Here is a 13840-nt window from a genome sequence, read left to right as displayed (position 1 = left end):
CAGTCACAAGGGAAGGGAAAAGTATCCCAAAGTGTGTACAGTTACAATCTCACCCAACCCCCAGCGTCCAACGTGCAACTTGCACACCATTTTGAATAAAAATATCTGTTTGGGGCTTTTTCCACATTTGGAGTTTGGAGATATTTGCCACTTTATTCTCGGGTGGACCAGTCGAAGGCACACCCTAAAGATAAAGTTATGGCGTTCTAAGGTAAACTACTCCATCTTTACCAAGCCAAGCGGTACATTTTTTATTATGCTTTTATATTTTTTTATCATAAATTTTCTTTTTTTCAGTTATTCCCATGTATTTGTATCTATTTCTTTATTCCAAAAATTAAGTTTGTGTATATTTTTTATTTATTTTCTCATATTTTTTTAAAAGATAATTCTCGATTTTCTATAGGTCCTTACACAATACTAAATTCTCAATGCCAAAGTAATGCTAAAACCTAAATCTTGCCAACAATTTTAGGTTTGAAACGACATCCATTCCCCATTTAAAGGGGAAAAAAAGAGTAGGTTTAGACCCACGAGTTAAGGGATATAAATCACGTGGATTATCAACTTTTCTTTACTTTGTCTAAATTTAGTTTTATGAAAAAAAATAGATAATTGCAAATACTAATAAAACAAGAAAGAGAGAGAGAAATTAGTGGTCCTTATAATTGTTAATTCCACATACGTATTGTTTATTAAAATTTTATTTTAAAATACTGAGTATTGTCAAAATTTTGAAATTAATTATGAATAAGTGTGTATATATATATATAATAAAGAAAACAATTTTAAAAAAATTATATTTATTAAATGAAATGAAGAATATATAGTACAAACTGAAAAGATAATTGTTTTTTAATTTAAATTCTCAATATTCTTCTTAATACTATATATTTTTAAATAGAAAGTCTACTTTTCATGAAAGAGGTTGGAGTCAAAGATCTATATGATTTTTTTTAGTATTTTTTTAAAGTCCAAATCTTGAAAATTGAAACTCAAAGTAATTTTTCATATTTTAAAAATAATGAGTTTTTAGTAATTGAGTAATATAAAACTCATAAGTAGTATATCATATAATTCACTTTTAATATTTGATCAAATAAAATATAACATATCAATTCGTATCGATTTTCGTTAATATTATATCATATGGTACCTAACTATGTTAACAAAATCAAACCAATGTTGTAATCCTTTTCATATATGTACATATGATTTTTTATTTATATATATATTTATTAATTTTGCTAATATTTCCATACTTGAATTCAAAAAATTTAAATGTTTCTAAAAATGTATAATAATCAAGTTAAATGATTATTATCAAAAATGGTAAGATTCATTCATGTCTTAGTTGTCTCCAAATGAAACTGTTCAAGGATATTGCTAACCATGAGCCACCATGGAAATCACATCTGCAGCTATGACAGAGTATTGTAATTTGATTAGGAGCCAACGAGTACCATGCAATGGAGACTATGTAGTGGATCTTAACCCACCATTGATACAAGGTTACAAACTCCAATCCCGTCTCCAGAACATAAAAGAAGCCAAATGAAATTGAACTGGCCGGTGGCAATGTCTGTGCAACATTGATATATAAGTCAGATCAGTGATGGAACCAAACTACGAAATAATAACCGTGAATTTCAGAGGAGTGAGGGCTCCATATGTGAAATAATTTTAGTATAAATCTTGGCTGTCACCTAAACATTCTTGAGGTAGCAGCCTACCAACTTGTTTTTTGGGTTTATTAATTGTATGATCAAACATCCTTTTCAGAGAATAATTCTTTGCAGTCTTCATCAAAAACCTGTCTCTGCCGAAAATCAAACATGGGCGTGCCTTTCTTGTAAGGTTCATAGTTCAAAATGAACACGATGATTCGTTAGACCAAAATTCTCCAGGTCCAAACAAGTGGCTTGCAGCTTATATACTTCCTTTTAGGAATAAATAACAAAACCCAATTTTTTTTACTAAAAAAACAAAGAAAAAATGGAAAAAAAAAAAAACCAAAGGTTCACAGGATGCAAATGGAAGCATGTAATCTATAGTTAATACCCCAATCTATAGTTGATTTCTTGGTCCAGTGCAAATGGGTTTGTTTATTGTCTTTGAAGAGATGGAAATTCATCAAAATACATCAGACGCTGCAGGAAAATGACTCACGGGTTGATGCAAATATTTTTAAACAGAGAAATTGATTTGGTGGCAGAGTAGATATTGGGCACGTCTGCAACCAACGTGGTCACCTACCGCCCTCTTGGTGCCATGTTTTCAAGTGTGGGACAAAACCAAATATAAAATGGCGACAATTTTTACACAGGCCAGCCAGGGCTTCGTGTCCCACTCAAAGTTCCAAGGCGAAGCACAACCGTCCATGATTTTTTTTGGCTAGGCCCTCAGGTCCCAAGGAATTCATAACCTTTAATTTGCTCTCTCCAGCGGTGAGCACCATGTTTTCTTGAGCAACTTGCATCCCAAGGGAAGAGCCTCTGTTGGGTTATAATAGACTTAATTTTCTTGGTTTTGTAGCTACTTTTGTTTACCACTCCAAACTTGCAAGAGGACGGTGAGAATTTGGGTCCAAAACAACTGGTTTCAATCCATGGGTTGGTTGAAATGGTTCAGTACTCCTCGTCATTGTGGCTGGCTTTAGTCGTCTTGATTGATCTCCAAATAAGGTGGGGGGATCAAAGAGATGAAGTCTCGAGTCTTTTGACTATTATTGCAAAAGGGTTTGATTAGGAGTCTGATGGCGTAAAAATATTGCAACACGTGAATGAACCGTCAAAGGAGAAATAAAAGTGCAAAATTGCAAAGGATCTTTTCCCTTGGAAAGTCATCTGACGTAGCGTCTACGGTCACGTTAAGGCGCACGGTGATGGGGATATGGCGTTGGCAGCGGCGGATATAGCTCTTGCAGGTCACGGACGCTGTCGTCTTAAAGTTATAAACATTGGTTGCTTAAAGGTCAGCAATGACTGTGACGTCCCCCTTTGTTATTTGTTGTTTCTCAAATGTCAAGCCCTTACTCTCTGTATTAAAGCTTAAATGGCAAATGCTTACATTCCAAATAGGTTAAGTAAAAGATATCTTCCATGATAAATGAAAGATAAAAAAGATTTATTTTCAAGGGTGTGATTGACTTTGGAGAACAAACTGAATCAATTTGATAATATTAAATTTAATTTATTTTCCACAAAATTTGGTAAAAACTGAAATATATACTAACTATTAATAAAATCTTTAATTACATATTCTAATTACTAAAATAGTTCACTCCATCCACGTGGGATTGATTTCTTCCATTTGATACTTCATTTTCATGATAAAAAATCTTAGATTTAAGAATCTGTAATTCTTTATTAATGTTATTTAGAGCGTAAATTTTTTAAAAATACAAATAAAAAAATTACATATTTATTTCTTAATTTAAAAATTAAAATACTTTGTTTGCTTTTAAATTTCATTAAAACAAAAAGAGAAATTCACTCAATGTATTATATGCATTTATCATCGTAAACACATAAAAATTGAATTTTTTTATAATTATAAAATATTTTTTTTTCCAAAACTTCAGATATAATATTTTAAAAACTTTCAACAACTTGACCAAATATAGAGGCGGAGGGTAATGTATCTCATGGCCTCCCAAATTTTTATAACTTTTTTATTTATTATATATATATTTTTTTAAAAACTATTTTTATTTATATTTTTTAAATTTTTTTATTTATTATATCTATATTTTAAATGATCTCCTCAAAAGAATTTCTTTTAATAATTAATACAAATAACACTAAAACACATTTCATTCTTCAAAAAAGATTTACAAGTTTGAGAGTTTAAACAAAAAAAAATGAAACCACTCATCATCATTAAGTGAAATTTTAAGGAAGTAAAGTTTTTTTTATCTTTTATTTTCTATTTAATTATTTATTATTTAATTATTATGTGAAATCCTATATATCATATTTAACTTTTTATACTTTGTGTATTATAGTTTTATATTTAGTATTTTAAATTTAAATAAAAATAAAATAAAAATATTAGATATTGAGTGTATTAATTTTTCTTAAGTTTAATTAAAGTATGAGTAAATTAAAAATAATTAATAAATTTTTTAAAAATATATATAATTTGTCCAAATAATTTTTTTATACTTAATTCATCAAGTTGTCCGAATTCAATTTTAAAAAAATTATTAATTAAGTTTAACATATTAATTTTAAAAATTTTTATTTTTTATTTTTTTTATCTTTGATCTTCCGATTTAGCTCCGTCCCTGGTTGAAAAATCCCAAACGGTATACCTAAAATTTGACCACGCAGCATTCAATGATGATAAAAGAAGACTTATAATAGGAAATCAAAAACAAGAAGCCAGAAATGGTGTACATTTCAGGAAGGATACACAAGTTGACAATGGAGGGTTCAAAAGCATTGGACGGAGCCAAAAGGAGCGATGGTCGTCCATCCACGTGGCTGAAAAAAGGTAAGGAAGGGATGGCAGTGCCAATTGGCAAATGACAAAAACCCTCGAGATTTGAGACCACGATGCCCACTACATGGACGGAAACGGTATTTTGTTGGGACACGTCAGGTTTTCTGTGTCATTATTTCTCATCATTAAAAGCGTTTTGGGTTGGGCCCGAAGCAACCTTCAGATTTTGACATGTCATTTGCTTCCGCAAATGGGTCATGGTTTCGCCTTCATTCAACAAATTTATCTTTAAATTCATATTTTCACCAACATTTTGGTTGAGCTATTACACGTGTCACAAATAGGCGACATTCAGTAACAGTTATTTATATATGATTTTTTATTATACCATAATTTTTTTTTTAATTTCATAAATCATACTTTACTTATTTTAAAATTTAAACTCAAAACCTCTAAACTAAATTCTCTAATTTTAACATTAAGATGTCGAGGACTTTTAACATATGATATTACAAATATTTATTTGATATAGTATCTAAAAAAATCATTAAAATTATTTTAAAAAATTCAAATAAAACTTTTTACTTTTATTGTGTTCAATTAAATTTTTATATTTTTATTTTAAGCCAAATAACCTCTTATATTTTTATTTTGAGTCAAATAAACCCTTAAAATTAATGATTAACTTAATTAAAATGTGAATTATTATTCTATATTGCATAGTATTGACGTGACATATTAACATATCATAATTATTGATTATATGACATATTAACATATCATAATTGATGAAAACATGACATGCTAATTTAACATAATAACATGATAATGTGATATTTTTCACTCTCCACATCAACGTCATATCAGTGTCATATGAATATGTTACAGAATAGGAAGTTAATCTGTAAATAACATAATTATAAGAATTAGGAATTAGCACAATTTTAGGGATTGTATTCTTTTCCTATTTTAAAGGTTTTATGTTGTATATATAATGTATTATGAATGAAATTAATAGAGTTTTTTCTTCCATATTCACATGGTATTATATTCACATGGAAGACAATTCGGATCTATTTAAGAAGTATTGATAAGGATGATCATATTACTAACAATCCTCCTACTGATAATAAAAGGTAAACTTTGATGAAGGAAGAAGAACGGTTGTTCTTACAGATTCGAAATTCCATTAAGGATGAGAAAATTAACTTAATTAATCACTATGAGTTTGTTAAAGAGTTGATGGATTATTTAGATTTTTTATATTCTAGTGAAGGGAATATCTTTTGTATTTATGAATTGTGTAAAGCATTTTACAATGCAAAGAAACAAGATAGGTCTCTCACAACCTATTTTATGGATTTTAAAAGAATTTACGAGGAACTTAATGTTTTGTTGCCTTGTAGTCCTAATGTGAAAGTTCAGCAAGCTTAACGGGAGCAAATGACTGTTATGAGTTTCCATGCTAGTCTTCCTTTGGAGCTTGAGATCATCAAATCTTATATTCTTTCGGGTTCTAAAATCTCCTCTCTGCATGACACTTTTTTGAGAGTATTTCATACAAAAAGCTCCCACTCACCTCAATCTAATAATAATGCTCTTATAAGTCATGGCAGTTGGAATGAGGCTGGACGTCAAAACAATAGAAGTGGTAACAAAGGAGGGGGAACAAGTAATCGTGACAAAGATGTTAATAGTCACAGTCAAGAGTCATGATGAATTGTGTGTTATTATTATCATGAGCAGAGCCATACAAAGTGCTATTGTAGGAAACTTTAAAATAGGTCACAACGAATTCAATCAGCAAATGTTGCAACCTTTGATATTATAGTCATTTCATCTTCTAAGAAGACAATTCTAGTTTCTACAGATGAATTTGCCCAATTCTCTTAGTACAAAAAATCATTAAAATCCATTACTCATCTTATCACTATTATCCTAAGTCAAGTAAATCCATTACATGTCTTGCTTCCTCATCGTCTAAATGGGTCATTGATTCTAGTGCCTTAGATCATATGACAGGTAATCAGAGTCTTTTTTTCACTTTCCAATCACAAACAGCCTCTTCTAATGTCATTTAGCAGTTGGGTCAACCTCTTGTGTTCTTGGTTCTAGAACTATTAATCCAACTTTGTAAATTTCTTTGCCCTCTGTGTTTCATCTACCTAAGTTTTCTTTTAATTTAATTTTTGTTAGTAATTTAATACCCCCAATTCTTGGTGTAAATTAAGTTAACTAACAATAATTTATGAGATATATTATGCTAAGTATATGAAGGTATGCTTATTGACACTTAGGTAAATTTTTTGGAATTATGTGACAAAGACTAAGATTTGAGGCCTCGATTTGAATTTGATGATATATTTAAAGATATATGTTTATGGAATTAAGGTTATAAGATTTGTTTGAAGTGTGATATCAATAGGAAATTATTTTAGGGTATTAAGTTTGGATTTTTGTGAGTTCGGGAAGCTGAAAATCTACCTACAGGAGAAAATGTATCGATATATCCCCTAATGTATTAATATATCCCCTAATGTATTAATATATCCTTGGCAGGATGAATAATAAAGGCCTCCGGGAGATTTTCTATCAATACATTCAAGACTATATTGATAGATTTGGCTAATGATGAACATGTATCAAATACATTATCCAAATGTATCTATACATTTGAGGTTGAGAGCACCCAGGGGAAAAAGTATCGACATATCCCCCCCATGTATTGATACATGTTGGGCATTGAGCTATTCTACCCGAAATTATTGATACATTGTCAAATATATTGATAGATTTAGTTGAAATAAAGGCAGATATATCAATACATTACCAAATGTATCAATATATCCTTGGGTTAAGGCAAAAATAAAAAAAGGTTTCGGCTATTTGCTTGTTTAAGATTAAGACCCTAACACCTCTCTCTCTCTCTCTCTCTCTCTCTAACCTCTTAACACCTTAAGCCCTAAATGGATTTTTAGAGTAATTTGGAGTTAATTTGAGCTTGGGGAAATGTTATTAAGGTAAAATCAAACCTTTTTATTGCTTATTTTTCATTTTAATTGGTTAGATTCATTACGGATATGGTGTTTTTATTGGAGGGAATCTGGTTTCATGGAGAAGTAAAAAGCATAATATAATATCTCGATCTAGTGCAGAATCAAAATACAGAGCTACGGCACAATCTGTGTGCGAAATAGTATGGATGTATCAGCTATTAATTGAACTTGGTTTTAAGTCTTCATTGCCAACAAAGTTGTGGTATGATAATCAAGCTGCTTTTCATATTGCCTCATATCTTATGTTTCATGAACAAATTAAACATATTGAAATTGATTGTTATTTTGTTCGTGAAAAGTTTCAGCAAAGTTCATCTTTACAAGATATGTTAAAATTGAAGATCAATTAGGAGATGTTTTCACAAAAGCTCTAAATGGAGCTCGAGTTGATTATATTTGTATCAAGCTGGGCATAATTAACATCTATGCTCCAGCTTGAAGGGGAGTGTTATAGAATAGGAAGTTAATCTGTAAATAACGTAATTACAGGAATTATGAATTAGCACAATTATAGGGATTTTATTAATTAGCATAATGATAGGAATTCTATTCTTTTCCTATTTTAGAGGATTTATGTTGTATATATACTATAGTATGAATGAAATAAGTAGAGTTTTTCCTTCGATATTCACAGGATATAAACTAATAAGTGGCATTTTGACCAAAAATAAAATATTTATGTAAGAAGGAATAATTTTTTGTAACTATTGACTAACAAGGAGGAATTTGTAATGTCTTAAAATATTTATGTAGTATTAGGTATAATTTTTTTTAACTATTGACTAACAAGATTAATAATTAAGAGACAAAAAAACACATTATTTTCGAACAAGGAGGTTCAAAGTGTCGTTTTGAAGTATTTTAAAAGAACTTTTTAGATTTTTCCCCATTTTAGATATTGAAACAAATAAAAATCAAATCTTAAGTTACCATTTTTTTTATTTAGCGGAGAAACCCGTGCAAATGTTTTTTCCCTTTCATGTAATGTTTGTTGAGCAATGCAAATAAATTTGTTGGGTGATAGGATGGGGTAATGGGTTGGGGTCTCAAAAGCAAAAAGGTATCCCACAAGGCCACAACCACAGTGGTTTTGGGTCACCAACCGGCCGAATGGATGAAACCAGCAACTTGAGAATTCTGCAACTCTCCACGTATTAACCCAATGGACCTTTCTTGGGTTTAGACTGAAGCTCAATCTAACCCATGGAGTGACCTGGCTCAACTGAACAAGAACCAAAGATCACCCTATAATTACTATAAATGTTTACAACTACGCAAACATGACACACCGCATTATAATTCTATTGATCATCATAAACCACATTTAGGTTGAGAGACTTCTTTGTTTCCTCAAAACTCAAATTAATCAACACATTTTGATCCCCCAAACCGCCCATTATTAAAGACCAATTAGGGCATTAACTTTATTACTACAAACTAACACTTTTTAGAACCATACCTCTCAACCCTCTCATCAATCCACTCCCTCATATCCTTCAACACAAGATCAGCATTCTCATCAGGCTCCCCTTGTATCAACGAATGGTACATCCCATCATACAGCTTCAAGCTCTTGTCCGTACTGGATGCCTTCTCATACAACAACTTGGATGATGTTGGGCAGGTGACTCCATCACTTGTCCCGTGGACGGTCAAAAACGGTGCCTTTACCTTGGAGAAATTATCCTGTATGTACTGGCACACCCTGGCAAGCTCTCTCATGGTCCCAACCCTCGGCGGCCCCGTGTATCTCCTTGGGTTTGATGCTATGATCTTCAGCTTTTCTGGGTCCTTGATTGCCTTGCCAACCATCTTGTTATCAGGCATTGTTGCCCATGTGTCGGCTAGTCCAAAGAGCAGACCATACATGAACAACCGGACCTTACTAGGTTTCATGTTCTCAGGCATGACAAAGAGTGGGGCTGAGAAAATCAGGCCGGTCCAAAAGTCGGGCTCTGATTGGAAGTACATCAGCATTGTTGCTGCTCCACCCATGGATTCACCAAAGAGGAATGCAGGTAAGTCTTTGTATTCCTCACTGTAGCGGACGTGCTTGAAGAATGATAAGGATGTAGCAGCAACTTTCTCCATGTCACCTACATTACATACAATCCTTTTAAGAATTAACCGTCTGTTATGTGATTAGTGACTCTTTTTGTTTTCTTTTCCCATTTATTAGATTAGGCACTACTACAATAGAAAACAGATGATTAGTCTTTTAATTCCAATGGAAAGTGAACAATTTTTGTCTCCTCATGCACAAGTGATCATCATTGCAGGCATTTCAATAAGCAATCAAACGTTCATCACATACCAAGTTTCAATGTTTTCTAATAACATGCTAAACAAATTTGAAATCAAGGGGGCAATGACCATTGATACTACAAATGGATGGCAAGTTCATAGATTGATCATTAAGAGTTTGGAAGTTAATATGAACGTACTTATGAAGGCTAACAATTGCCGCCATGGATTTATTAGTAAACTCTTTTATGCGTATTATACAAATAATTATTATTACAAGTAATGATGACTTTACACATTATCGATGACCACTAACAGAAATCATAATGCTTTTTTATCATTCCATAAAATTCAATAAATGCACATGTAAATAAAATTTAATGTAGTTTATTCATTCTAAAATATAAAAAGATAAACAACCTTAAATTATAGTATTTTCCCCCAAAGTTTTAATCTAGCTAGCTCCTTCATCGCTTGAGCAGGCAGGGTCAAAATGAAGAATAACATGAGATGACTGAGCAAAAAAAAATGTCATCAACGATCATCTATATATTTCAATAACGGAAAAGAAGTATATCTCAAAGTACCTAAGTAGCAACGAAGACCATCTGATCTGCCATGTCCGAGAAGATCAGCAGCGAAAACAGCGTAACCCCAGGTGGTAAAGTTGATGCAAATCTTCTGGAACAGCCAACCGGTATCCGATCCATAGCCGTGGGTCATGTAGACAGTGGCCTTGACTTTTTGATCCAACGGCAGGAAGCTCTGCGTGAAGAGTTTCCCATTGGGTGTGTCGAAGTAAGACTTGCTGTTTCGGACACCCTGCGACGTGTAATACTCTTCCTCCGGCAAGTTCCCCCAGAAATTCGCAGGCTTTTCGCCTTCCATTGCGCGCCGTATGGTTCCGGGAAGGCAGCGGGAATTGGCGTGAGTATATTTCGAGAGAAGAAGGAAAGACCATAAAAAAAAACACAAAAAGGTGTTGCAAAGTAACGTTAGCTGCTGGGGTTGTTGAAATGGAAGAGAGGGAAGAACAGAGAGAAGAGGAAAGCGGACTTGGAAGAGAGAAGGTGGGATTATAGGCTGCGGGTATGGATATGTGGGGAGAGACAAAGCAGCCTTCACCAACCAAGTTTTTGAGGGAGTGGGCAAAGAGTTGGTGGACTCAACCCCTCTTTTTATTAGGGGTTCCACAGTCTGGCTTAGGATATGGACAAAATCATTTGATGGGTTTGAATCAAATTTTCGTTCGTAAAAGTTTGAGAAATTTTTTTTTTAAAAAAATACACAATAACGATATGTCAATAGGTACTTTATAATCAAATATTTTTTATTTAATTTGATAATTTTAGATATGGTATAATAATATAATATAAAAATAATAAAATTAAATAAATTTTGATTTTATTGTTATCATATTTTGTGTCTTAAATTTAATGATAGATTTTATTAGCATGATAATAAATTTTATGGATATTATTTATGTTAAACTTTATTATATTTAATGTTATTATTATCTTGTTATAATTATTTTTATATTTATTGATTTTAAATTTGAATAATAAAATTATATTTAATTATAAATATTTTAAGTTAAAAGTATTAATTGTGTTTAAAAAAATTATATTAATCGTTTAATCATATTTATTAATCATATCGTGTCGTATAAAAAATTTTAACATTTTTAATAAATGTGTTAGTTATATCATATTACATGATTATTAAATATATTTATATACGTATTTTAGATGTTAATATCAATAATTATTTATGTTGTGTTCGTATTTAATTTTATTATGTTATGTATTTTAATTATGTTTATATAATTAAATACGAAAATATGAATTATTACATCTATTTGATCAAATTAAGTAAAATTAAGATATGTTATTAAGTTTTTTGCATATTGGATTGCAAACGTTGAATACGGAAAATTTGACTTGAATGAGAAGCAGCCAATTACGTATTTGCTAAGGGCACCGTGAGATTGGTTATTGACAATGACATATTCCCACTCTTGGTTGGTAGGCGGCCCCACTCTCACCAACCCCCACTCGTTGGAAGCAAAGCGGCGGGCAGCATCAATTAGGACTTGATCCTCCCGTGCGTTGGCGTTAATACGGATTTGGAGAAGGCCTTCAACAATGTTGAGCCTCATACCCAATAAGTCACAATTACCAAACGACTCAATTTCTACCCTTCTTTTGGACTAGTTGGTCAACATTGCCCATGTGGGAAAGGCCTTAAAATCGGCCAACGTTGTTCAATCGTTTCATGGGCCTGATATGTAGTTGAGCCTGGGACTCTATTCCAGATTTCTAGGCACTAATTCGGCCTTGAGCATTCGAGAACATATATGGCATGTTTGGATGAGGGAATAACCATCCTTCCTCTTATTCTTTAAAAAATTTCCTCCGTCCATTTTGTTAGGAAGAAATAGTCATTTCAAAGAATTATTATTTTTCAAAACTTTGAAATAGTTAATATCACCTCTCCCTATGGTATTAGTTATTCCACACTTATAAAAATCGAGTCCAAAACATTTTGGGTTAAAATGTTTTTAATTACTTTCAAAAATTATAAATTTAAACTTATAAAATTAATATTTTAAATTAAAAATTTATTAATATTTTAATTATAATAATATATAAATGATAAATAAAAATTTAATTTTGTCATTATTAAATTAATATAAATAAAAAATTAATATTAATTTTGAAAATATAAATTAAAAATAAAAATGCAAATAAAGAAAAAAATAAAAAATTATACTAATACTTTCACAATAAATTATTAAATTATTTAAATTTTAAAGTTTTAATGAAAATAAAAATTAAATGATTAAAAAAGAAAAAATTTACTTAATTTTGTCATTTGGTATAAATTTTACTAAATTATATAAACAGTATTTTTATTTTTGATGAAAATAAATCTTATTATAATAAAGAGCTTAAGTTCTTAATTATATATTATAAAATATTTAGAACTTGAAAATTAATTAAAAGTGTTAATATTTTAATCATAATTATATTTAAATTATAAATAAAATATTAATATTTTTATAAATTATGAATTATTACTATTTTAAAATAAAAATAATATAACCATATATTATAATAATGGGTATTATTTTTTTTATCACCTAATCTTTTGTTATTTTAAAATTACTTTTATAAACCAAACATTACAATAAGTCATAATATCAATTCTTATTTAATTATATTTCATCAACCAAATAACGTAATAATATTTTTATTCTATTTTTACTTTATTTCATTTCTGTATAATATTTATTTTATTCTACGAACCAAAAACGTGGTCTTAGTATAATCTAATGAGCAGTCTTCCTTTTGGTTCAAACAATTTTCATCAAATTCAAAACATATTTAGAAACGAATTAAGAACAATTCTATCAAGGTCTACACTATTAAAGCCCTGGTTGGGTAAACCCTTCAAGTGTTCTCACTGCACTAGGCGCTAGAGCCATCAGCCATGGTTGCCCATCGAAAGCTTCAGGATCCTAACAAGCAATGCAATTAGGTTCATTGTAACCATTCAATATGCAAACAAGCGTATAATTAAATTACTCCGTCGGCCTGCTTTGTGCCAAACTCACCATTGGACTAACAACCCCAAAGTATCCAACCGGCAAAGCTCAATTGGGCTACACAAAAAGAATTCTTTGTTTATGCTTTTAAAATTACTTGGTCAGCATTTGAAACATTTGAATTGTTTATGCATTACACACGACTTGTTCTTATGCATGTACTGGTGATCATCCAAATGGTTAGGCAGGAAATTTTATTATTATTATATATATGATCCAAACCTTTAACTCTAAATTAATATAAATTTCATTCATATTTTAAGTTTCATTTTTAAGTCATTGAATGTGTCACAATTCAATGCATACAAGTACAAGACCAAACTACACAAAGAGAGTTATTTAAAAATAAAGACTTCTTGTCATGTTAATATAAAGCAACAGCATGAAAGTTTTTTAACCTTATAATTTAGGGTTCAAATCCTAATTGCCATATTTTATTATTTAATTCCAAAGAAATGTATGCCTCTTTTTAATTCCATTCCCTTTG

General features: G+C 30.6%; 1 protein-coding gene across 1 annotated transcript; it reads right to left on the bottom strand.

Annotated features, from left to right (window-relative positions):
• LOC18595801 (caffeoylshikimate esterase) lies at positions 8638-10909 on the bottom strand. The gene is made up of 2 exons (XM_018123924.1): positions 10334-10909; positions 8638-9598 (listed from the first exon to the last, which is right to left on the bottom strand). Exons 1-2 carry the CDS (start codon positions 10632-10634, stop codon positions 8940-8942), a joined length of 960 nt encoding a protein of 319 aa, XP_017979413.1. The 5' UTR covers positions 10635-10909; the 3' UTR covers positions 8638-8939.

Source organism: Theobroma cacao, chromosome 6 (assembly GCF_000208745.1).
Source record: "Theobroma cacao cultivar B97-61/B2 chromosome 6, Criollo_cocoa_genome_V2, whole genome shotgun sequence".
NCBI lineage: Eukaryota > Viridiplantae > Streptophyta > Magnoliopsida > Malvales > Malvaceae > Theobroma > Theobroma cacao.
Note: the sequence above shows the minus strand (reverse complement) of the source record. Positions and strands in the feature narration are given on the sequence as shown.

What these genes read in the sequence shown, in the direction of transcription:
- LOC18595801 (XM_018123924.1), bottom strand. Translation starts at nt 10,634, where the DNA reads ATGGAAGGCGAAAAGCCTGCGAATTTCTGGGGGAACTTGCCGGAGGAA. An exon ending in TGGTCTTCGTTGCTACTTAG is followed by an intron (nt 9,599 to 10,333) that starts GTACTTTGAGAT and finishes TATGTAATGTAG; the next exon opens with GTGACATGGAGAAAGTTGCT.